Source organism: Lycorma delicatula, chromosome 1, assembly GCF_047948215.1.
Source record: "Lycorma delicatula isolate Av1 chromosome 1, ASM4794821v1, whole genome shotgun sequence".
Lineage (NCBI taxonomy): Eukaryota > Metazoa > Arthropoda > Insecta > Hemiptera > Fulgoridae > Lycorma > Lycorma delicatula.
The window spans coordinates 117,880,888-117,908,724 of record NC_134455.1 but is presented as its reverse complement, the minus strand read 5'-3'; the positions used below and the strand labels follow the sequence as shown (position 1 = coordinate 117,908,724).

At 34.4% G+C, this 27,837-nt stretch overlaps 1 protein-coding gene across 1 annotated transcript in view; it reads right to left on the bottom strand.

Annotated features, from left to right (window-relative positions):
• LOC142321708 (xanthine dehydrogenase-like) overlaps positions 1-27,837 on the bottom strand; it is a 146,836-nt gene that overhangs the window by 43,362 nt on the left and 75,637 nt on the right. The window contains exons 14-18 of the mRNA XM_075360011.1: positions 26,465-26,578; positions 24,095-24,305; positions 20,203-20,383; positions 7,776-7,959; positions 5,986-6,184 (exon numbers count right to left, since the gene is read on the bottom strand). Of these exons, the coding sequence (XP_075216126.1) occupies positions 5,986-6,184; positions 7,776-7,959; positions 20,203-20,383; positions 24,095-24,305; positions 26,465-26,578 (889 nt within the window). The remainder of the gene's footprint in view (positions 1-5,985; positions 6,185-7,775; positions 7,960-20,202; positions 20,384-24,094; positions 24,306-26,464; positions 26,579-27,837) is intronic.

The following is a 27,837-nucleotide window of genomic DNA, read 5'->3' as shown; positions in this document are numbered from 1 at the left end:
TTCAAACTAAAATTAATAGAATATCTTCACTAACAACAGCACAGTTCACAGTACTTGATATACTTAATGTACCATACCGAATAATTTAAACACTAATATATTATTGCGCATTGTTGATCAGCTGTTGTTATTTTATTGCCTACTTTGAAATAATAACTTTTCAAATAATTTATTGCACTTCTGTCATTAATAAAAAAATTATTATCAAGTAATTTTAATTTTGTTTTGTAATTTCTAGTTTTTTAAATTTTCTAACAGCAATCTTTAATAGTAAATTTTGTTTTTACAAATTTCTCACATTACCAAAAAAGAATTTGGTTGTTTACATTAAATCAGTACTTTTCTGAGAAATGTAATAATGTACTGTTAATAAATAAAATTCTAATTTTTCTTTTTTTTATTCAACTTTTCTTACGAATTTGTTCAAAATTAAATTCTTTTCAAATTTTTTTTTATAAGTTTTATATATTTATTATCCTTTAACAAATTTATTGTACGTCAAAATAAAAAAAAAACATGGTTTTTAACACAATTTATTAATTTTCACCCCAAATTTGTCAAAAACTACTGGAGATAAGGTTCTGGAACTTATTTTACTCGATATTTCAGGTAAAACACCATAAGAAATCACTAATTCTACCTCTTAATTAACATTCTAAAAATTTCAGTACGACCTCATTTCACCAGGGTAACTGAATCCAAGCGAAATCTTTCACTAGCCATAACTAGCAAACAAAGCATTTAGGATGTATGTTTATATGAACTGTTTCCATTATTTTTCACGATTGGAATAAGTTATGAAAGTACTAGTAGAATTTCCTGATACACATGTATGTTTGTGTATATATATATATATGTATGTATATTATTATTATTATTATTTTGAAATAACTTTATTAATCTAATATCTACACATATTTAATTTTTTTTTTTTTTGCGGGGGAGGTGGAAATGCATTTACGCACGAAGTGTTGGGCTCCCGCTGATGGTATTATCCCATCACTATCAGCAGACTACCAACTAAAACCACCCCCTTTCTACCAGGACTCGACCCGGAACCGTTTAACACATACATTACTTCCGGTCGAGTCCTTCTATACTAGCCTGATTAGGTGCAACTTAATTTTCAGGATCATCCAGGTCAATCTTTTTGGTCCTGAGAATGTTGCCGACGAATCGGCCTACACTTTCCCAGGTGCTCAAATTACAGGTCCATCATCCTCTGGTCTCGTGGTCCCAGGTCTCTTGCCATGCGAGGGACGTGCGAGTGCGTTCCTCGTTGGCAATGGTCTCCCGGTCTTCGTCTGCCCGTCGCCTTCTGTAGATCACCTGGCGCTCCCTTGCCAAAATAGCAATGGGTATGACGCCGGCGACCATCAGTAGTGCAGGCTGGGAGATCGTCCGATACGCAGAAGCAACTCGCAAGACTGCGATGCGTTGCACCTGCGCGAGCCGCTTCCGGTTTTTTGTAGTTCATAATGCTTGCGCCCACACTTCCGACTTGTATAACAGGATGGAATGCACAGTGGACATCAGCAATCGGCATCTGCTGGCCTTCAGCGCGCCGACATTCGCCATGAGCCGTCTGAGAGCAGTTACGGTTCTCACAGCTTTGTCGGCGGCTCTCCGAAACTGGTCAGCAAAGCTGAGTTTCCGGTAAATCATCATACCGTGGTACTTTGCCACCGGCTCGGTTTCGACAACCTCTACCCTGACCCGCAGGGAGAGAAGGGTATCGATACGCTTCTTCGTTAGAACCACGACCTCCGTTTTGCTGAGGGCTAGAGACAATCCATGGTCGTCCAGCCAGGCACCGACTTTGTGCATGGCTCGGCTAAGCCTCAGTTGGGCGCGCTCTATGTCGCGATCTGCGACAATTAGCGCAACTTCGTCAGCGTACCAAACCAAGACAGATTCTTCAGGCATCTCCAGCCTCAGCAAGCCATCGAAGACGGCGTTCCAAAGGGTGGGGGCCGAGAATCGACCCCTGCGCCGCCCCTGCGACCACGCTGGCGTAAGAGTGCGGTCCTACGCCAGCCTGCCGTGGTCTCGTAAATGAGACCCCGGTTCCTTAGGTATGCGACCACCATTCTGAGGAGGTATTGAAGCACATGGAACGAATGCTCCAGGGCCCGAATTATATCACTCCACCGTGAGGAGTTGAAAGCGTTTTTAAGTCCAACGTAACGAGAAGGACCATACGTCGCGAAAAATGATTGTGATCCTCTGCTCGTCGCACTCCCTCAACAACCTCTTGAATTGCGTCTACGGTCGACCGACCCTGCCGGAAACCGTATTGGTTGGGTGACAGGTCACCTGCCTGATTCATTGCCGCAACCAGTCTTTTCTTTACAGTTTCTCCAATACCTTCCCAGATGTGTCAAGCATGCACAATGGGCGGTAGGAGGAAGGCGACTCTGGGTTTTCTTTGCCCTTGGGAATTAGCGCAAAGAAGACGGTGGAAGACGCGCGGTCTTCCACCAGGCGCTAAAAGACCAGCCTTCAGACATTCATTATACATGTCTAGAAGAAGACGGGGTCTGCAGCGCCTCACAAGTTTGAGCACCTCCGCTGATATACCGTCGGGACCAGGGGCTTTTTTGCCTTTCAGCGACGGTAGGACTCCCTCTAGTTCCTCCATCAAGAAGAGCGGGAAGTCGCCCACGTCACCGAAGTCCCGCTCGGTACGGACAGAGTGGGCCGGGAACAACATCTTAACGACGTGTTCCGCTTTAGCCTCGTCTAGTGGAGCTGGTGACTGCGAGATCCCCAATCGCCGAGTTACTATCTTGTAACCCAGCCCCCAAGGGTCTGCATCCACGGTCTTCGTCAGTTTTCTCCAGCAGCGTGCCTTGCTCACCTTGATGGCTCGACGGAGCCGCTTCTTTGCCTTCTTATACTCGGCTGACCTGGCGTTCGCGTCTATGCGATTCCTTGCACGTTACGCTACTCGTCTTAGTCGAAGACATTCTCGGCGCAACCTCCCAATCTCCGGTGTCCACCAGTACACGGGTTGCTTCCGGTGCCTCAGCCCCCCGTGGGGCATGGAAGCGTCGCATACATAAGTGATCAGCCGCATGGTCAAAGAAACTACGGCTTCAGCGCCAGCGTCCCCACCATTGATGATGTTTTCAGAGGCTATCACCCCTGAGGAGATCTTTCTTTTGAATTTCTTTTATTGATGTTTATCTTTTCACCAGCCGTGGTGGCCCCGGGCGCTCTCGTGCACCATCTAGGACTCTAAAAGAGATATATTGGGGTCGCTACTGGTATAATCCTCGAGAACTCTCCAGTTCTGGACGAGCGTGACCAGCTCTTCGGAGGCGAGGGAAATATCGGGAATGGTTTCTAAACACGATGACGAAATGTCATCGTGTTTCCTGTATTGACGATCACGAATCCAGTACGTGCCGCCAAGTCCAGAATGTATTTCCCTTTGGAGTTGGTATGCACCATATCCCACTCTACCGCCCTAGAGTTAGTCCCCTAGAGTTAAGTCCCCAGCTACCACCTACTCACCAGCGGCAGCGAGGATAACATCCTCCAGCGCGTCAATTTTCCGGCGAAAGTCCGTTATCGAGTCATTTGGGGTGAGGTAACAGCTAAAAATCGTCACTTCACCGCAGCAGATCCAAACGAACCCCTCGCCTGCGCCGTGCCTCCGAACTCTGGCTCTGCTGCGGTACGGAATCCATATCGCGGTAGTCCCGAACAAGAACCATTGGGAGTCGTCACAGTCCCGGAACTGCTCGCTGATTATCACCTAGTCGGCCTTTCTGTCTCTGGCTAGCTGCGGCAACAAGTCATCAGCTAGCCGACTCCTGTTAAGATTGGCCTGTAGTACGTTCAACATTTTAACGGATCCTTCTCTTCGCCTGCTCCAGAGCTTCTCGGAAGACCTGGCACTCCCATATTCCAGGTGCGTGAGCCATTTGCGAAGCGTTCACACCTTTTTCTTGGCAGAGCCTGCACCGAGGGGGCAGAATACTCCTTAGCCTTGTACTCCCCTATTCCCCACTTATGGCAGAGCCGGTTTCTGTCAGGCCCCTTACATCCACGAGCCAGATGCCCATACCCATGGCACGTGAAACACCGTGGGACCTGTGCCCTGGGTCTAATGTGGCAGTACACCCAGCCCCTTATCTTGAATTGACTGAGTAGTCTGGAAGCAGCCTTCTCTCCAATCTCTACTATTGCTGCTTTCTGCCCCTAGCATTAGCACTGGCAACGCTAACTCGGCAGTCTCCTATATCTCCGAGATCTCTTCCCAGTGCTGCTTCCATATCCTCCTTCCCGGTGACGCAGTCTAGATCTCGGATCTCCAGTGTCTCCCGCGGTTCCAAATTATGGACTACGGCTCCTTCTCCGAGTACAGCCTTCAGGACAGCACTGAAGGTCTGTTTGTCTCTGGTAGCGCTCCCGAGTTCAATCAGAACATATTCCGCCCTGGTTTTTCGTATTGCCGCTACCTTTGCCTCAGTATACTCCAGTTTCACCCCCTTCCGAATTTGACTGAGAGTTTCTGCATACGTTTTCCCCTCGGTCTTTTTAATGAGGATCGCTTCTCTACGATTCTTCCTGTTTTTCAAATTTTTCTTTTGCTGCTGCCTCTGGAAAATTTTTATTGCTCCTTCGCAACCTCTTTATCTTCAGAGCTCTGACCCTTCTGTTTTCCCTTCTTATTTTCCATTAGTGTCCACGGTTGCACTTTTGGATAATTTGTGATTGGAAGGGTACTCAGTTGAATCCTGCTCGTGGATGGTAAGGGTTCCTTCTTACCACCAGAGTCTCTTTTCTTCTTCACTGTCTTGGGCTGTTCCTGGCTGGTTGATATCACACTTTCCTCCGGCTCTGCAGTGTTCGTGGCAGCATCCACCACAACTCCTGTGCGTTTGATTCTGTTTTCTGTCTCTAAGTCTTCTATTAAGGCAGAAAGCTAAGTAAGCCCATTCTTTATTTCCATGGACACGTTTTTGTCGGCCTGTAATGGTGACCATGTTCTTAATAATTGCCTTGCATCCTTGCAGATGTTTGGCAGCACCTCCTTCCAAGGTGTTTCCAGAATAAAAATCAGTATCTTGGCTGTTCACCATTGTACCCAAGATATTACTTAAAAGTTTAATATAATACAATATTAAATTATTTCTATTTAATTTATATAATTTATATTAATTTTGTAAATAATTAGCTTATTTAATTTAGCTATATTTATTTAATTAAATTTGGTTAATAAAAAGTCGAGAAAAGTGAAATAATAATAAATAAATATTTTATATTTTATTTTAACTTATTAATATAATAATTAATCATGTCTATTTTTATTTTATACCTTGTGCTACTGCTGTACCATGGTTTCATTTGATTCCTCAAGGCAAATGGTGGGGCTGTTTGTCATTTTATCCATTGATTAGTAACCTACTCATTCCTACCGCAATTTACGTAGTGTATTATGTACCAATCAGAATAATGTACTCATTTATTCAATCAAAGAGGTTTATGTAGCATAATTTCTGCAACTACAAAATTAGTTGTTAAAAAATCTTTATAATTTAAAAATATTACTCCATAACTTCACTTTTTTTTGAGAAACATCTTCAACACTATTTTAATTACCTTTTCATTATACTAGAATAAATATTTTTTGTGCTTTGGATTAACAAATAAGTTGTTAAAATACTATTAAATGGTGAAGTAAGAAAAATAATGAAGTCTGATTTATAACAGACAAACCAATTTTCATGAATCTTACTTATATTAGTTGATATTCTACTTCAAAGCATTATCAAAATGGATTCATTATTGTCTTTATTCACATTCATCCATCTGTGTAGCCAACCTTAAAATTAAATAAATTTTAGCCGATTATTGATTCATAAAAAGAAATTAAGGGTGATATGGGTTATGAATTTCTTTGTGAGATTACAGGACATAAACTTTGTATAACCTAAATCAAAATTTTAGCTGGTTATGTGAAATAAAACATACCTGGTGCTCTGACCCATGTATTACTTGGAGTATCAGTTCTAACAGAGTATCCTTTTAAGTCCCATGTTGAAACGTCATATAAACTTGAAAGATGATTAACTGTACCTCCTATTACAATTTTTTCATTAAGTGTAGCTCCAACATCTTGGTACAGTTTTGCAGATAATTCCTGAATTTGACCCACATTATTAACACCAACCTGAAAATAAAAAATAAAAAATCAATGTTAACGGTACAAAATTACACATAAAAATTAATTTCTATGCACTAAAACCTTTTAATACAGAATTTACAATAATTTTGATTGATTGGAGCCATAATATTTTTAAATGGAGATATGTAATCTAAGTTCTTAAATAATATAGAATTTTGACAAATTAACTGCAATCCTACAACCTGATTGTTCCACAATGACTGGGACTGAGAAAAAAGCATTAATAAAAAAATAAATAAATAGAATTGAAAAACTCTCATGGAAGCAAAAGAAAAGTAAGATCATCATTTATTTAATTGCACATTACCTATATCCACAACCTTATACACAATTTAAAAAAAATTTATTTTCTTATTTAACTCTAATGAGAATTATTATTGTATGTGGTTAGGAAATGAAGTAAAAACATAAACTTGTGAACAATTTTAAATCTTTGCCTTTGTTTCTGAACCTGAAGCAGAGTGGAAGTGTCTGTACTTCTTGCAAAAGATTTTGCTTAAAATTCTAATTAGAATTAATTGGCATTTTCATGTACTGCAGAATGCATCTATAATTTCTTAAAAATGTAGGGTGACTGTAACTGAATCGACCTGTTGCTGTCAATAAAAATAAATAAATAACTTTCTTTAAACTTAGCCATAGTTAAATAAGTTATTTAGAAATATTACATACATTCTTGTTACTAATAAAAAATCTACATAAGAATAAATCATTCTATGTTACATTGATCAGTAAAGAAGTATAAAAGATATTATAAATATTTGTTAAATTAATGTGCAATACTACCAAATTTTAATGTAATTATGTGGTTATTACTTTAATATCATGTAAAAACCCTAACATACCTAAACACCTATCCCAATTTTATGAACTAAGAAATTCATTAGTCAATTATAATGCGCTATCAATTTTTTTATGATTAATTCACTACATAAGTTTGGACTTGTAAGAAACCAGTTGCTCCTGTAAACAACACAGCCATTTCCAAGAATAAAACACCTATCATGCCAAGGTTACTAGAGAATGTGAGCCATGAAGTAAACTCCTGTTGCTTTATTCTCAATTTAAATATGTTATTGTACATTTTTTAATTTGCTATTGTAAATTAAACGTGTAATTTACTATAGCATACTAAAAGACACATATCTCTGTGTTAAAAGCAAGACATTTTTACTCTGCTCACCACAGAAACTTTCTATGTAATGAATCTCATTGCTTTACGACTAGAGTTACTGATATTTGACATGCATCACAACCATAAGAAAGACTGTAAGATAATGTAAAGTAAAACATAATCTAATACTTTCTATAGAAAAAATACATTATATACATTTTATCTATTCAGTTTCAAGGAAATTATGTTGAAGCTAAGTCCATCCTTCAGTATCATCCAAATGTTCTAAAAAAGTATTAAAGTAGCAGTTGAAGATGGCTTAGCTATCATCCAATTCCTTTGTTACAAATTATTCACTTTCATCAAACTTCTTAAATTGCAAGCTATCTGTGCAGTTTCTCTATTAAAAATTATTATTTTTTATACCATGCGTGAATGTAAAAGAGAGAAAGAAATGTTTACCTCATATTCTATGTAGCAAGGAAAACGTTTTCCCACCATCTGCATGTTTGTTTCAATATTCAGTATCAATCGAACTGGACGTCTAGAAAGATATGCAGCAAGTGCACAAATAGCTGAAATCTGGTTATTTCGTGATATTTTTGAACCGTATGCTCCACCAAGACGGCGTACACTCATATTTATACTGTTCCAAAAAATAAAAAAATCATAAAACATAAATTATATGGATAAATGTAATAATTTAAGAAAAATTAATTTGCTGTTAAGTACAGAATTATTTTTCTTTAAATGTTAAACAATTTCTCATTTTCTCTAGGGAAGTAGAATTACAAAAACATGAACATTAGTAATAACAGTTGAACCGATCATTTTTTATTTAAAGTAATGATCGAGTATAATCTATGTCAACTGTAGTAGAAGTTTTAAACCATTATTTATTTTCAAATTGTTATGTATTTTTGGAGCCTTTAGGAACCTCCCCACTGTTGCACTTCAAACTGCTCAAGGATTAGTAATTTTAGACCTGTTATAATTTCTGTATCTGCTTGTTTATTGTTAATGATGCTATGGTGATAAAAGATGACAGATACTCCACTTTCATTAGTTCTATGCTCATGTATACTATACATGAAATCTGATAAGACACCACAAGTCTCATTGCTTCGTACATTCATAATCCACACTACCACACAGGGGAGACATTGGAACAGAAACATTTAGCACCTACGGTACAAGTAAACAGACATCACTTATATTTTCATAGATATTCTTCTATCTTAAATGCAAACAGAACTTTTATCTTAAACTAATTCAAACTTAATTATGTGATTATTTGTAGAGATTCTACAGATTCTTTTGAATAGAAGATTAAAGAATCTTTGTAGAATTTCAAACAAAATTGTTGTAGAATGTGGCCACCTGAATGTTAATTTTCAAGAAAAATACAGTGCTATGATTGAGCTACTAACTTAGTTTGAGGTAGCAGGACTCAATTTATTTAATTTCCAAATATTAGAATTAAACAGAATTTTACTACATATAATAAGAGGAAAAATCCAAAGCCCTTGCCAAGATTTGAACCCAAGATCACCTAATTCACAAGAGTAAGCTAAAAAATAAAGTAAAGTTGAAAAACCAACATTCATTTTTATTTGCACTTACATAAATTAAATATTCTTATATTTTCAAAAAAACTCCCAAACACTTATATGGACTAAGTCTACTTTATAACAAGCTTTTGAATTCCTTTCTAGAAAAAACTTTTCGAGTTGGTGTGAAGCCAGTTTTGTATTGCTTCTACCATCTTCTCATCAAAATGAAAATAATTCCCTTGCAGCATTTCTTTCAGTAGACCATAAAGATGAAAATTGCTTGGATCAGGCCAGTACTGTATGGAGGATGATCTAGCAACTCAAAACGAAGATCATGAAAGTTTGAAAGGTTGAATGTCGTAATGAAGTGCAATTTTTCAAAGGTTTAACACTACTTTTGACCTTAATTTTTGCTTTCAGTAGCAGTAGTAGAAGTAAATCACAGTAGCTCAAGTATTTTTACTATTCACTGTTCTATCTTCAAGTGGAAGTAAAGTCCCTGACGGGGAGTCTTATTCTTTAAGACTTTGGGGGTTGGTGTCCCCACGGGCCTAGCCTCTGCAGCTATTCTTCTCACTATACAGTGAGCTGCAAAACACTTTACATCATACACATATACTACACCAAGAACAATACATAAATTACAACATACACACTTACACAATTACACAACAACATCCTTCACTGATATTTCTTACATTAACACGCGGTGGTGTTGCGACATCTTACGAAACGCAACCGTAACCCAAGGTGGGAACAAATCGTGCCGATGGGTGAATGGCTCTACGTAGTGAGTCTCGAACCATGTCCTCTGGGCACCAGGGCGAACCCAGTTGTACTTAGCTCTAGCTCCAGTACGTGTGCGCTCTGTTGGAGTGGTCCATTTTTCGCCGGTACTCGTGAGACCAAAATTTCAGTTCCTATATTAAATTCAAAGATGGTTGGTGGTCCATCTGAAAAAAACCACCAATTTAAGTCTTGTGAAGAGACTTCGATCAGCTTTGTCTGACGAGGATAAAAGTCCTACTGAAGAGAACTGCAAATCTTTAGACTTGAATTCTAAAAATATTAGATTCGTTGTTCTCCGAAATAGTCAGGAAGGTGGCTCCCTCCAAAAGGTTTCACCTTTCTTAATAAACAAAACTGTAACAGGTGCAAGTGGCTCCCCGAAGAACATCAAGAAATTACGTGACGGATCGATTTCGATCGAAACATTCAACGACGAACAGAGTCGATCTATCTTACTTCTCCGTAATATGGGTAGTATAAATATAAGTGCAGTATAAATACAAGAAGTTAAATAATTCACGGAACCTGGTTAAAACAGATGTATCTTTTGCCACCGCTACATCCAAACAAACTCTTACAAACGTTAATAATCAGCAGTGCGGATCCTGAAATGAACTTAAAAAACTTGTTCAGATACTTTCTGATCCAGTAGCTTCACTTACAGCCACTATCTCAGAGCTGACAAAGATGAATAAAAATTCTTTCATCACAGTTAGTGAATCCAACAGTGTGATACATACGAAAGTTCCTGTTCTCAAAGTCGTACCGGCACGAGTAGCGACTATCACAGCTGGCAGTAAGCCACCTAATAAGCTCCCCGTAAAGGGAATCCACATAACCACCCCCTCTGGGATGTTAACTGCAGCATCCCATTCAAATAAATCTCCTCCACCATCATCTCATATACTGGAGGATATGGTTGAAGAACCACCCGACCCTAGGGCATCGGAGTTCTTTAAAATAAAAAATACAAAAAATAAAAACCGAATCACGTACAGCTAATTTTTATATAATTTCCGAAATTTAATTATTTATTTTTTTTACACTTATGAACATTATTCAGTGGAATGTTAGAGGTATTCGGTCCCGCATTGAAGATATTAGAGTACTAGCGCACGCACATGATCCACTAATCATCTGTTTCCAAGTAACTCACCTTCTACAACATGACCCAATTACATTCAGAGGATACTTCTGTGAGAGATACGACTGCCTAGTAACAGTAGGGAGAGTGGTGGAGTGGAGATTTTCATGAAGAATGGGGTGTCGGCTACAAGAATTCAACTAACCACTGTCATTCCTGCTATTGCAGTAAAGGTCTCTATTCCCTTCAAATTGCATATCTGCAATCTGTATCTCTCACCGAACAGTGAGTTCAGTGGTTTAGATGTCTCAAATCTCCTCACGCAAATAGCATCTCCATCGTTAATAGTAGGAGACTTCAATGCCCATCATATTTCCTGGGGCTCAACCTTCTGCTCCACTCGAGGAAATATGATAAACAGAGTGAGACTCATTTTAATTGGTCTGTTTGTGATGACTTTCACGGCAGTGATCATAGACCAATTATTATTGGTTTCAGTGTACTGCGAGATTAAAAGAAGGCCACGGAGATGGATTGTTGAAAAGGCAGATTGGAATGGATACCATAAAGCATTCCAATCGCAGTATGACGATGGAGCGAACATCCTCGACCAATATTCTTCTTTTACGTCCATGATACTTGAGAATGACAACAGATATATCCCACAAACATCGGATAATCCTAGACGTCCTTTCGTTCCATGGTGGAACGATGATTGCAAATATGCTATTAGGAATCGACGGCAGGCACTACGCAAATTTAATCGTAGTCCTACAGCAGAACATCTAAATTTACACCGCAGGGCTAAAGCGGTGTGCCGTCGGGTATTCCTGGACGCTAAGAGGAATTCATGGACGAAATACGTGAGCACTATCTCACGCACTACTCCCACGTCTACTGTATGGAAGAAAATTCGTGCAATTTTCGGATCACCGAAACAATCTATTCTCGGTCTTATTGATGAAGGAGAACTCCTTTCATCACCCTCGGAAGTGGCAAATAGTCTAGCAAAATCTTTCCGCTCGGTGTCTCACCTCATCATATAATAACGATTTTCAAAGGTACAAGATACAAATAGAAGTATTATTGCTAAACACTATGATTCGGTTGGTGAATTAAACACTCCATTCGTATTTAAGGAATTGTTACATGCACTTAAAAACTCACGGGACACTTCCCCTGGACCGGACAACATTCGCCTTTCCATGCTTTCACACTTTCCTTTTGGCACTACAACAACTTTTGAATATTTTCAACGGTTTATTCTCCGAACAAGTCTTCCCACCCGGCTGGTCAGAAGCATTTATTATACCAGTACTAAAACCTGGTAAAGACCGAACCAACCCCTCAAGCTACCGCCCTATTTCATTAACAAGCGTTTTGTGTAAAATAATGGAGTGAATGGTAAACCGCAGGCTTACATGGTACTTGGAGAAACATAGCTTTCTATCGCCAGAACAGTGTGTTTTCCGACAAGGACGATCTTCCATTGACCATTTAGTGTCAATGGAAGCAGCCATACAAAACGCTTTCCTAAATCGCCAGCACCTCGTCGCTGTCTTCTTCGATATATTAAAGGCGTATGACACAGCCTGGCAAAGTGGTATTCTTAACACTCTCAAAGAATGGGGAATCAAGGGCAATATGCTTGCTTTTATCCGGGATTCTTAAATCACCGAACGGCTCGTATTCGTGTGGACGATTCGCTCTCAGATAGTGTCATCTTGGAGAATGGAGTGCCTCAAGGTAGTGTATTAAGTGCCACTTTATTTTCTGTAGCCATAAACGGTATTACCAAATGTGTGCAGGCTCCTGTCTCATGTTCTCTATTTGCTGATTTTGCTATTTACATTGCAAGCCGTTTAACACCCACAGCAGAAAGACTACTGCAGAACACTATATCTCACCTTGAAGCTTGGTCCAGGATTACTGGTTTCACATTTTCAGCCGAAAAACAAATTGTGTAGTTTTTTCTCGGCTACGAAACCCTTCTATTTCGCAAGTTTTTCTGAACGGAGAGATTATTACTATCTCTACTTACGTCAAGTTTTTAGGTTTATTTTTTGATAGCCGTCTTACTTGGGTCAAACATACAAAAGAATTAAAAACAAAATGTTCCAAACTTCTAGATATGATGCGAGTCCTCCTTTCACTACCCGAGTTGCTACTTCTGATTTTATTAACTATGTAAAACAACCACTAAGAGCAAGGTAGCAAGATGACTGGCCGGCTACCGTTGATAATAAACTCCGTCAGATTAAAGATTCTGTGTTACCATGGGACTCCTCAAACAGAAAACCTCGGCGTGAGGAAGTAGTTCTCTGTCGATTGCGGATAGGACACACGAGGATCACACACGATTACCTGATGATAAGAGGACAAGCACCCCTTTGCGCACGATGCAACTGCCGCGTGACTGTGCGCCACATACTCGTGGACTGCATATGTTATGCGGCTTTGCATCGTAAATTTAAACTACCCAGAAACATCCGTGGTATCTTGTGTAATGACAAAGCAGTTTTAAACTGGCTGTTTCTGTTTTTGCCTAGTATAGGGTTAATACAAAAAAATTAACATAACATAAAAATGTAATTACTTTAGTCCTATGTATTGTTTTTGTTATCCGAGTAGGGAGCCTTTTACACTCCCTATCGGAATTTGTCAAATTTTATATATATATATATATTCATATTTTTTTTTATGTTTTACAAATCCGTGTGTGATATTAGTTGTAAGTCTTGAAACATAATAGTTTTAAGTTTTATCTCCTTTTTTAGTTTTAAGTTTTATTTATTTTTAATATGTTAGATTTTAACTTAGTTTTAAGTTACATGTTAGTGTTTTTTTCTTTTTTTTTTAGTGTTTTTGTTATCCGAGAATGGGCCTTTTACACCCATTCCGGATTTTGTTTCCTGTGATAGTAGTTTAAGTTTTAATTTTATCTAACACCTTTAATTACTTTTATTTATTTATTTCTTTCTTAAAAAAAAAATAAAATAAAATAAAAATCCGGGCGATGATAACGTTCAACCGTTTTTCGCCCTAGAAAAAAAAAACAAAAAAAGGGGGAAGTAAATAAACCTTCCATATCTCAGAATATTTCATCACCAACGTTTTTGCAGATACATGAGTTTTGAATTTTTTTTTATGAAATGAAGGATGTTTCCAGACCAAACTTAGGGGGTTCAAATGTTGGACCCATATATCAACAACAGTTATCCACTACAGAAATGAATCTCTATCTTCAAAACATTTCAAAAGCTTCTGGAAAATGATTCTCTTTGTGACTATTTGTCGACTGATAAGAAATCTAGTGAGTAGGTTTTTCTAAGTTTAAAGATTTGTGGTTGATTGAAAATGCTCAGCTGGGAATTATATTCAATTCACTTGCAACTTCATCAACTTTTATTGCTAATTACTGTGAATCTTATATTTAATCACTTCAATATTGTAAATATTGCTTGATGTAGAAGGCTTACTTTTTCCATTATTCATTACAGAGAAAAGACCTATCTTTTCACTTATTCATTTCAGAGAGAAAATCTACCTTATTATGTGATCAAGATTTATGAACTACCAATCCGTTCATAAATCTTGCTTCCATTCAAACAATTTTCTCTACATTGCTAATGTATTCTACCTGTAATCTTCGCGATTTTCACACCTTCTGAGTTAAGGAAACTTATTGTTGTTCAAATTGCTTCATTTCTGCAACTGGGCAAAGAAAGCATTCAGTTTAAATTGTACTTTTAAACACAACCACAACTAGCAAACAATGAAACAATAATTCCAGAGAACAGATGATATGAATCTGTGATTTATAACAGAATAGTCATTGTTACAATCATGTAATTGGGACTATATGGGCTATACCAACTGGGTAGCCTATTGCGAAAAAAATTTAAAGTGCAAAAAGCAAAGTGCTAGGCTAAAGGAATTACACAAACTAGTAATACCCTGAGGAATCACCATGAATTGTCCAGGTTTATTTTAATAATTTTTTCAAATGAAAAAAAGAAGATATGAATATGTATATGCCAATTTTAATGTTTAGGATCGGACTTTGTAACTTTTGGAGAAATTTGTCTGATGAATGGAATCTAAACAAATTTCACAGCTTCATTTATCATCAAATCACACTTCACTAGATCACATCTAAAGTTGTAACTCGAGACCTAGTCCCATCACAGATGACCCCTTGACAGTCAACCACGTCTTTTAAGGAATAATCCACCAGCTAAACCAAGCAACATCAGAGTTCAGAGAAGATAGCATTTAGCTATGATGGGCTGCCACTTAGAAGATAACATGTGATCAGAAGCATGGAATGTCCCAGTACTACACACATGAACAAGAAACATACAAAGTCCAAAATCAAACCAAAGCAAATCATCTACATTTCCACACACAATGTAAACTTGCTTATGCAGATTGGTAAACTGAAAATAATAACTGGTCTAATGAACCAACACATAATTCTCATCATGGCTCTGCAAGAAATAAGAAACACCAACCAGGACACCGTGAAATCTCAAGGATATAGGCTCTACAAAGGTATATTAGGTATATTAAAGGTCAATAAGAGAGTGATGAGAAATGTTCCACAATATGGAACAGGCTTTTTAGTCAGCCTCAAAACAACAAACTTCATACAAGAATTCAAGTCACATTCCCCAAGAATCTCAACACTCACCCTAAATGCATCTAATAAAATCTACACTATAACGCCCTTGCAGCCACTAATAATAAAATTAACTCTCCAAATGACCATAAAGAAACAGATAAGTTCTGGGATCTACTCGACCTGAGTATAAATAACATTCCAAAAACCTTGTTAAACAAGTTAACGGAGACTTTAATGCTTATCTAGGCAGAGAGAGAAGATACTGCAACATCATCAGAAAATGGCCTGCCTAAAAGAAAACAAACAAAAATGGACGGAGACTTATCGATCTCTGCAGAATCCACAACCTAATCTCCAAATCCACATATTTCAAGAGGAAACCTGAAAAAGTCAAAATCTGGAAACAACCTCACTACACTAAAGGAGAATGGCAACTAGACCATGTCTTCATGGACAAACACACCACAAGGAGATCTACAATGTAAAAGTCCTACGAGGAGTAGAGACAGGCTCAGATCACTATATAGTCAAAATTCAAATTAAATTTACTTCCCAAAGAAAGCAACAAAACCAAGCCTCTAAAACTAAAGCAAAAATGGACCCTATCCAACTAATCAAGAATGAAAATTACCAAAAAGAAACCGAAAAAATAACAATCATGGAAAACAAATGAAAAGAAACTCGAAGATCTAGTCAACAACCTTTAACAAATTACAGAAGAATTAGCCCCAATAAAATCCCATAAAAAATATCAATCAATAGTGGAACAGCAAAGCTGATGAAGAGAAAAGACAAAAGCATGGCTATTTCACCAACCCCAAAAATCAGAAGCATCCTTCCAAAATCTTGTTAAACAAATAAAAGAAACCACCGGAACCCTAAGGAGAAAAAATGACAACACCATAAAGACACGCTGAAGTCAGTAGAAGAAGAATTCAATAAAACACGGTCAAGAGACTACTACAAAACTTTAAAAAATCAGCTCTAAAAATATGAACCCCCAACCCTACTAATAGAGAATGAAAATGGTAAACTGGCTAATAACAATAAAGAGAACGTGGAAATCCTAGCTAAATATTTCAACAAACTCCTAAATTGCAAAGAACGAACAACTTCAACCCATTAAGAGTACACCAGAAAGCATCAACCCTCTCACAATAAAAAAAGCCTACCAAGCACTGAATGAGATAAAGAATTACAAAGCAGTGGGAGAAGATCAGACTGTTTTAGAAATCTGGAAACATACAGGAAGATCAGCAAAAATTGTCCTTCATTCACAGCTTGTCAACATTTGGATCAAAGAAGAACTACCAGAACACTAGAAGACAGCCCTCATCCATCTGCTACACAAAATAGACCCTAACAATTACAGGGGAATCTCACTCCTACAAAATGTACAAAATTCTTTCAAGAATCATCCTCAACATCATTGGTTCACAACTTGATAAAGAACTAGAAGAATACCAAGGAGGTTTCAGACCCTGGTGGAGCTTCCCAGACCAGATCATGAGTCTGAAGCTGATAATGGATTACAACAGAAAAAAAAACAGTGACAAACATTTATAGATTTCGAGAAAGCTTATGACTGCAGTTACAGAGAATCCCTACTAAAAATTCTAAGACACCTTGGACTATATATCAAATTAAACAACAAGATAAAACTGACCCTGAAAACCACTCACTCTCTCTCTCTTTTTCCTGTTTAGCCTCTGATAACTACCGTTTAGATAATTCTTCAGAGGATGAATGAGGATGATATGTATGAGTGTAAATGAAGTGTAGTCTTGTACATTCTCAGTTCGACCATTCCTGATTTGTGTGGTTAATTGAAACCCAACCACCAAAGAACACCGGTATCCACGATCTATTATTCAAATCCGTGTAAAAATAACTGGCTTTACTAGGACTTGAACGCTGGAACTCTCGACTTCCAAATCAGCTGATTTGGGAAGACGCATTAACCACTAGACCAACCCGGTGGGTGACCCTGACAACCACTGCTATTATTCAACTGCACTCTATAAATGGTAATGAGGGAATGGCTTAAAAATTGGCCACCAAAAGTAAAAATAGGCTGAAAAGTCAAAACAAACTCTCTTGGTTTCGCTGATGACTTGGCACTGCTAGCAAATGACATCAATGCAGCTAACTCACAGATATTAGAACTTCAAAACAGTATAACTAAAATTGGCCTCAAAATACCATTCAAAAATAAGTTATGCCAAAAAAACTAACATGATTAACAGAAGTATACATAAATGGTAATAAAACCAAAATAGAACAACCTAAATGAAAAAAACCTTGATCCAAATAAGAAGAAACAAACTAGCCAAAGCTCAAAAAATTAACCTTTATACTTACAATAAAAAATGCCTATCAATAAACACAAAAATAAGACATTACAATGTTATAAAACCAGAAGCCACTTAAACAGCAGAAACACTCTTCCATCTGAATGAACAATCAAAGACAGACAGACTCCAGAAAATCGAAAGAAGAATTAGAAGAACCTGCAACAATAAAAAGTACCAGAAACACGGGCAGTGGTGGATTGTGCCCAATAAAATCATGCAAAAAGAGTTAGAACCCTTCACTGATACCATGCGTAAAAGATGACTAGAATTCTTAGGACATATCATGAGGATGCAAGATTTAAAACTTGTGAAATAGCTAGTGCAGCACAATCTCGTCTCAAAAAACATCAAGAAACAAAGCAGATGGATGAGATAAATAAGAGAGGATCTGAAAGAAATTGCCCTTACACTAGAAGATGCAACAGAAAAGAAAAGATTTAACAAGAAAATCAAGAACAAAAACACTCACAAGAAAAACTTACAACATGAACATTTACTACACTAGAAAGAGCATAAATTTCAGAATGTATGAAAAAGTACTGGGAGGACCACAAGGGCCAAACATTCCTATCAAAGTGACTTGGATAATGGAAAGACTAAATTGATCCTATGCAGTCATAAAATATAATAATAATAATAATTGCCAAAAAATATTTATTTTTAAAAATTGAAATATTTACCTGTTTAAACAACCAAACTATTTTTACTTACACAGCATTTTACAAAATTTCTGTTTACGAGAAAGAACTATTTATGTTTCTAAGATTACTATAATAAATTAAATAATGACCCAAGAGATTTTTTATTTAAAATTCAATCACCACATTTTCTTTAACAGAAACTGTCTAACTAGCTTGATGATATTTTAAAAATACTAAAAAAAATAAATTTTCTGCAAAGTATTTTCAGGTGTAATATTAAAATACATTCTTAAGTACTCAAGAATGTTAATGGTTTCAAAATTGTATTTAATATCAGTTTTTTCATTATCCTCATTTATTCATTCTCTATTCATATATCCTCACATAAAGTTGCATCACCATTATTTTGCATAATTATTATTTTTATGTTTTAACGTAAATTATAACAGTTTTTTTCTTATTTTACAATGATATTCTGATTACGGTTCCATGGTTTTCCTTAATCCTTCCTGGTTAATGTAGTTTTCTTGTTATCCATAAAATGCTCAGCAAACCACACCTGATATAATGTGCTTGATGCAAATTATGTTCTGATCAAAAAAGGTGTATCTGTTTTATTTTTTACATTAGTGTGATATTTTGTGCCAATATTGTCATCAGTCAACAGAGCTCAACATCAATCTTAATTCTAAGGCCCTTGAGGGAAAGTATTACTTTAACTTAGCGATCTGTCTTTCAGTTTGTGTGTATTATCCACACTAATTGAAAAGGTTTTGATAAATATCAAAGAATCAGAACTGGACTAGGTAATGCAGTCTTCAGGAATTCACAATTAACCTTATGGGTAAAGAGCCTTTACTTTTTTTTCTCTTCCCTCTATGACAGTGATAATAATTATTGTTATTTAAATTCTTTATAGAAGGTGTCATTTCCTCTTACAGCAATCCTTGACCTTAATGAAGAACCTAATCTAAGATAGTTTATTAATAATGATAATTTATAATAACAATAATCAGCATAGTTGTTTGTAATATTTTCTTAAATAAATTGAAGTATCTAATTCTGATTTCCTGAAAATTAGTGAAAGAAATATCATATTGTGCAGCAATTCTTCTTGATTGATTTTTATAATTTTTTTTCAGATTGATTATTCGGTAAAAACAGAGTATTGAATCAATAATAAGTCTCTTTGAGGATGAGCAATATTTCTAAATTGAAAGTTATAACAGTGGAGACATTCATAATGACAGGACATTAAGTCGACATAATTTTAAACATTTGAAAACCACTGTTATATTATATTACACTACATAAACAAATTTACATGATGAAGACATTTTAGTTTTATTAAGATTATAACATACATTTAAGTTACTGATGATGGAATTTTATTCTGAAAGCGCTTGAATGTATATATAAAATAATTGTTGGTAAGTGGGTTTTTAATTATTAACTATATAATCATACCAATGGGCCATGTTTGATAAAATTATTCTAAATTGCCATTCAAAATATGAAATGCTTCATTTTTTAAAAACCAACTTTTCTTCAATAATTTTGTGAAAATTACTGTAACATGCTAAAAACTTAAAAAAATAAACAGTTATATGTAATAATAAGTTACTATTTTATAAATCATTTGAGGATTTAAAAGATGAAATCTTTAAAAATATTACTCATGTACTTTGTTTATGTTTGGTTTAAGATGATTTTATTTTTATGTGTAACTTAATCTTTAAAAATACTCTAAAATATTTAACTAAAGTAAAATACAAGAAATGTTCATAAAATGTTATCATCTAAAAATTATCAGCAGAAAAATAAGAATTCATAATTTGATATACCTAGTTTCAGGAATATTCAAAACTTTGCTGATTATAGCTTGTACGATCGAGGGGCTCTGAGTTGTTGGATAAACATCTAGTCCATCTTCTGAAGGTACACAGAAACAGGATTGTGTTTCCATAGTATAATGGTATTGCCCATTAATTAAAAACTGACCTTTAACTTTGTGTTTTATGTCATCTGTAAATAAAAATGGTCAATAATGATCAAAATACAAAATTTATGATAATTGAAAATCAATGTAAAAATAAAATAGTTTAAAACAATAATAACCAATAATAGAAAATATATTTTTTTAGTATGCCCAAATCTGATTTAATTTTATCTTAATCTCATTGAACCTGTATAATAATCTATCTTCCATTTTGAATCTATAATCATTCATTAGATCAACTTAAGTTTCAAACAGCAGTAATTTCACGAGACTGACTGTTCAATGTGCATAGAATACTGTATTTTAATTATCATAAATATTGATTATGATTATATCTATAATTTTATTAATAGTATTTATTACATTTCCTATTTATTAATATGTACTATAATATATTTATTTTACAAGATATTCCAATCTAGGACTTGCTGTATATAGGAGCTAAAAAATAATTTTTGATAAAAAAACAAAATATATAGATTAAATAGATCTTTAATACTGCAGGTATTAAAGTACAAAAAACTATCTCTGTGAACAGAAATACAGAGTTTCATCATTCTGACAGAATTTCTGGATGATGAATTTTTGAGTTTTCAGCAGAAGTGCAAAACTAATCTGTTAGATTAATGGCAGCATTAGGGTGTTCAAGCCATTTCTTAATGTCAAGCAAAGATTCAATTTTTAATTTGAATAAAATTTCTAGTCCAAAAGATAAATGTGGTGATCAGCATTAGACGAAATTAAAATAACGAAGGAAATTGAATGATTTTTAGGTGCCATCAAACAAAGCAATAGCCACATAAGACGCTAAATTTCAGCAAGGAAGTGATTTTTTCGCCTTGACTTGGTTGACGTTGAGTTGCCTGAAATTATAGGAGAGTTGTCACATGTTCAGTCACGTCTGTGCGGAGGATTATGGGAAAAGAGAATGATGTTGATGTGCTGTCATCCTCGCTTTGTAGTTCGACCCTTCCTGATCGAATAACGGTTTTATACCTTTCTATAAACGGTTTGGTATATATGTGCGACCAAACCCCACACGCTGCTTCCAGGGTCAGGATTTCGTCACAACAACGAAAAAATTGTTCACAAGAAAAGGAACGAGTTTCTGGGCGTTGCAGCCATGCGGGACATGATGTTAGTATATGTTCTGAAGTAGAAGAAGGTATAGATTGTAAAGGTCAACAGTCAACAAAGTTTCGAGAATACCTCTCTTATAAAGAAGAAAAAGCTATTTTTAAGATCTGTACTGAACAGAAAGTGTCCTTTCCGCTGTTTCGTCAGGAATACAGAAAATCTCCCAGCATGCTGGGAACGACATAGTCAGGCCTGGTTACCTTCCGCTGGGGATTTGAGGCAGGCAACAGAAGATTCAAACGGTTTGGGGGGGGGGGGGTCGACCTGCCGGGCCGGAATTTTAGCCGGTGGGTGGAGAGGCCTCCTTTGAATTAAAGGACACGCCCCCGAGCCGAGTATACTTAATTGGATGTCCGGCCGGAGATATAAGGATATTATTGGGATATATATATATAAAAAAAACAAAAAAAAAACATGAGGTTATAAAATCAAAATAGAAAAACCGCTCAGTATCTGATAAGTAATCTGCATGCAGAGTTTTTATATATAACTGGAAAAAAATACTTTTTTATAGATACTAATATTATTTATTGGAATATTTGGGGTCTTCGTTCTCGCCGTGATGATATCGAAATTCTACCAAAAGAGAAGAAAGTTCATTGGAAGTTCATTTGCAGGAACTGTGTTCCTGCAAATACAATTCCAATTACACTAAACACAAATCACACTAAAAGACGACTGGCGATTTCAACGACCGTCACTATTTGTGAAGCTCATTATCATGCTTTTCTCTAAGTACTATATTTGATTAGCCCAACAGTTCGACACATACTTATCTGTTCAGATTCCTTGAGGGGATTAGTGACAATTACTTCAGTCTGTTGCCTGTGATATACAGTCTATTATCTCTAAAATGGTGTAACACAACAGTGAGTTTCTACTGGATCCCTAAAAATACTGGAATTTAAAGTAATGAGCGCGCTGGTTGTGCGACAAAAGAGGTTTGTTTGCAGCCTCTTCACTAATCGCGTTGTTTTTGCCGATTTTCTCTGTTTCTTAAGAGGGGATTTTTTTTCGTGGTGAGTGACAGAGGGAATGAAATGCTATCATCAACAATAATCCTTGTCCAATTAAGAACACTATATCACCGTGGAACTCGTTCATGCAGGAATAAGAGTCGAGAGGAAGTTATTATTTGCCGTTTTCGAAAAGATTACACTAGGCTCACTTATAGATATCTCATGACTCAGACTGATGCACCCGTTTATATTTGCTGCGACTGCCAACGATCGGTACACTACATTCTTGTGGACTGCGTATTTTATGTATTGGAACTGGATTCTAAATTAGTGGCTAATATCAGAAATATTTTAGAGAACAATGTGTCGATGACATCTAATGTCTTGCAATTTTTATGCCGTGCCTCTGTAATCTAATTATTATTATAGAGTGTTTTAAACGATTATGTCATTTGGCGTTTGCCAGATGGTAATTTTGTTTTTTAAGTTAGGTTTTTAATATTTCCTTTCATTGTAGTTTTATTTCACCGTTAGCGTACGTACAGAATAGACACTTTACATCTGTGCTGTACTGTGAGGAATGTTTTTCGTTATGGTATTGTGCGTTTTAATTGTTGATTTTATTTATTTTTTATTACTGTTATTTCATTTTTAATTTTGATGTTGTTAATTTAAATTATTTTCTATAGTAATATTCTATCCAGGCATTGATAACGACGCTTCGTTATGCGCCCAGAGAAAGAAAAAAGAAAATTAAGTGATTTTAAACCAACTGATAAGACAAAAGTCCATTTAAGTTTCTGAAATTATCTCAAAAATACATTATGAAGTTATTGCACTAGTAATTTCAAATATCATTGACTCCTATTTCTAGAAACCTGTGTTCCAAAATATGCTAAAATTTTCTGAAGCAATTCCAATTCACAAATAAAGCCAGCTGTATTCAAGACAAATTAAATTTTACAAAGATTACTTTTACCTGTTACATCATAACAGGTTTAGTAAAAATAATAAGGATTAGTAAATAATAACAGTAAAAATAATAACAGGTTTAGCAAAAATAAATAATTTTTAAAAATAAATATAATTTAGTATAAAATTGCTTGACAAATCGTGAGTTAGTTTTTGGTGTATTTAATTCTCTGTAGAACATGCTGAGTTGATAATAAATAAATAAGCATTAAATGAATTAAAATAATATTAATGTTTTATAAAAATACATTATATTTATTTTTTAATCAAATAGCAAGTGACGCAAGACTTAGCTGGGTGTAAAGAGCTCATCAATGTATCTGTAGAAATCTAAAGAGGAATAAATACAAAAACAAATCCAAATACTAATAATACTATGAATTCATTTGAATCTGTTAAAAAAATTAAACTATAATTACAAAAAATAGATTTGTTGTTACTTAAATGATTTTTCCTTGACATTAGATTAAAACAAAACTTGAAACAAAGTTTGAACTATGTTCTGTTGGTTAGAAAGAATCACTACAAACCCTTGCAAACCTTGTAATTTACATCATAATAAACTACAATTACAATACTACAAACTATAATCCTTTTAATGCTAACAGCAAAAAATATGTTTTTAGTATTAACAGGTGCACTAATAAACTTAATGCATTAAAAACTAACCTTTTTTGGTAGTTGGGGTAATGCTTGCTTCTTCAGCAATCCTTTCAGTTTCCCCAGATTTAATAACATCTAATATATCTAAACAAGGTTTCTGCATTCCACCATACTGAATTTTTACTTTTTTAGCTGCTGCTTCTGCTATTGACTGGCTTTCTGCTATGATTACACCAACTGCTTGCCCAGCAAATAAAATCTTTTCACTGGCAAAAATCTACAATAATTGATAAAAATATTAAATTTTCTTTACTCTACACATCTAAAGTAATCAGAAACGATAATGATCTTTCAATAAGAAAAATCTGAGGGGTATTTTATACTTTCATTTAAATGTTACTTTTTTCCCTTCAGATTTTATAACGTAAGCTACTAAGGTAAAATTGTATTTTTTTGTGCAGTATAATATTTATTATAACAACCACTGCCAGAAAAATTAATTAACAGACAAAAGGATTTAACTATTTGTTTTAAGAATAAATTTATAATTGTTGACAGTAAAATGAAACAATGGCAACCTACATGGATGTTAGATCCAGGATATTGCAACATAAGCATATAAATTTCAGAAACTAACAGAAAATATACAATTATAGTGAGAAAATAAACTACTTTCAGAAAATAAACAGTTAGTTAAGAAAAGGAGGAATTTAGTTTTTGGGATCAACACGGTGATATTCTATTATATAATCTTGTAAAACACTTTTCATACTTTCAGAGTAATTAAGAATTTAATTTGTAATCTTATTTACTTGGAAAGTCTTAAAAGAAGTACCATTGTTGAACCTATACTTAACGTTGTTGATAGTGAAGTTTATTCAATCTGTGGATTCAGAAGATGACCTCCCGCAAAGCCCATCAGGGCTAGATATGGAGAGATTGGCATGCCACCAGAATGGTCACAATGGAGGATCTTCCCTGTAGGTAAGGATGTTCCGTGATATCCATTTCATTAATATCACCATCTTCATTATTACAATTCCTGAGTTCATTAGATATCTCAAAATGGTATATAACAGCGAAATTAATCAAATACAAACATTTAAATATAATATATATTACTGTCAATAAACAATTCCTATAACTGCTAAATATTTTTATTTATTTCTCCTTCTCTTTGTTTCTTTTATTTTTTTGTAGCCTATTAATACAATTAAAGTATAACTGTAGTAGAATGCCAAATTAGCAAATATCCCAAATGAATTTTTAAGCCAAAGTATAAATAAAAGTAAATACTATTTATCTTTAAAAAGCATAATGATAATATTAGTAACAGAAATTTAAGGCACATTGCATTATATAATCTCACTTGTCGTATAATCACTTTGCATGAGTGAATAATAAATATTTATTTAAAATTAAGCACCATGCAAGTCACTAATTTCATTCATTATTGTTCTTACATGTGGTAAGAGTATATTGTTTTTAGTGTTATGTGTTTTTTATTCAACGTGTGATACCTAGCTGTTTAACACTTGTATTTATATCCATTTTCCCTCCCAGTTTCACTACTTTTAAACAATTTTGCCATTATCTTTTGTTTAATTAGTTAAAACGAAGAGTGACTACATTTAACACTATGGTATTAAAGTTTTAATATCATTTGACATTTAACAATAACATAGAAACAAATTAAATATAAAGCAAAAAGTTACAAAAAAAAAGAAGAATAATAATGAATAATTAACTATTTGTGTATTTAAATTGCTTTGTATATTATACAAAATTAAAGCTGACAGTTCCGAACATGTGTGCATGTAGATAATACTGCTTATATAGATCAGAGGTTGTTTTTTTTTTTTGTAGTTCGTATAATAATTTTCTTTTTTATACTCTTGGTTAAGAATCAGATTAATAATTTTTTTTTTTCATCATTCTGGGGTATTACTCTTTTTCATTTATCAGTGTGTATGGATTTACTTATTCGATGGTAGATCCAACTCTACTTCAAATATGTACTGTTTTTATTTTTATTTGAATAAATTTATTAGTAAGGATTTTCTACAGACATGAGAAAATTATTAATTTTATAAAGCTCATTGAAATCTCCTAATTTTAAAATTAAATGCCTACATATTTTAAGATAATAATTAAACATCATAGATTAGATTTGGTTATATATTTAGGAATATTTATTATGAATTAAAATTGAAGATCATTTGAATATTTCCAGATATTAAAATATTGTAGAAACATGTGACTCAACTGATAAATATAATTCATGCTAATATATACAATAAGAAATTAATGGACATGTGTATATAATTTATCCATACTTTATCAGAAATCAGGATTACTGGTAGTTGGATATAATTTATAGCTATAGGAATTCCAATAAACTCATAAGAAAAATTGAGATAAAATTATTTCAGTTACCTCTTCTCCATATGCTGGAAGTGAAAGTATTACAGACATTACTGACTCAGGCATGAAATCATTTTTTCCTGGAATGTCTTTTGCAGAATAAAAGGAAATGACGCCAGGCAATTTCTAAACAATCAACAAGAAATACTATGAAATATTGAACATTTGAAAATAAAATAACTAATTTTTATCAATCAAAAATCAACATCCTCATATAAATAGCTCCTTTTTATCCCCATTTTTAGGCTTTCGAATTATTCCATTCCTTTGAAGGTTTTCACAAATTTTTCTGCAATTATCATATCTACATGATGATATTATTTATTACTTAAACAAATTAACTTTTACTCACTAAAAAATCAAGAGACTATAAATATTTTTGTTCATCTACTATTTTTATTTTCAGACTTTCAGTGTTTTATTATGACTAATATTTTTTCCATTTAAAATATTAATCACCAAAACATACAGATAGCATTCACTGAAAAAAAATTGATTTACAGGTACTCTTATTTATTTTCACATTAGATCAGTATGAACAAATTTGATTTTGCAGATTGTAGATAAATTTCTGTCATTTTATTTATTCAAGTAATCATATGTAACTTTTGTGGGTGAGATAATCAGCTTGAGTTAATCCATTTTCTTGAAACTCTGTGCTGCCATTTTAGTGTCACAGAAGAAACGACTAATACATGAACAAATATACTGCTCCTCAGTATGTTACCATCAACTTGATGTAGTCATATGAAAACAGAAAAACAGACTGAAAACTAAACCATTTTGAGATCTACATTTATATAAACAGTTTTTCATGTCAGTGAGAAATGCAGTACCAAAGTATTGAACAAACATTTTTAAATGAATCTAATATATTGTTTATCTGCAGAATTTCAAAAAGTCATTCATTAGTTTCAATTATAACTGACTAAAAAACAATAACCACTTTATTTAAAAGGAATCTGAATACAAAATATTTTCTTTGCAACAGTGAAGAATTGTTTTATGGTTTTCCTTTAATGAATTAAATAGCACAAAAGCATTTTTAAATATGTTAATGACTACAGTTACTTATGTTCATGACTATGGCATTTATTTGTGTTCATATTTATTTGTAGAGTATTTAATCATCTAATATGAACTTGATCAAGCCATTTTTGCTGTTAACAAGTGGGTGATTTTTTTCAGGAATTAGGGTCAAAAAATTATTGAACAGAAATATTCACTACAAAACAAAGATGTATTTTAATTTGTATTAATAATTTGATTTACAAGTAGACATGAATTTCACAAGTGTCAGACATTTAAATTTTTTCACTGAAATAGATGTAATGTAAACTCTAATCATAAATAATAATTTATCTTTTGTTATCCAAGATTAACAA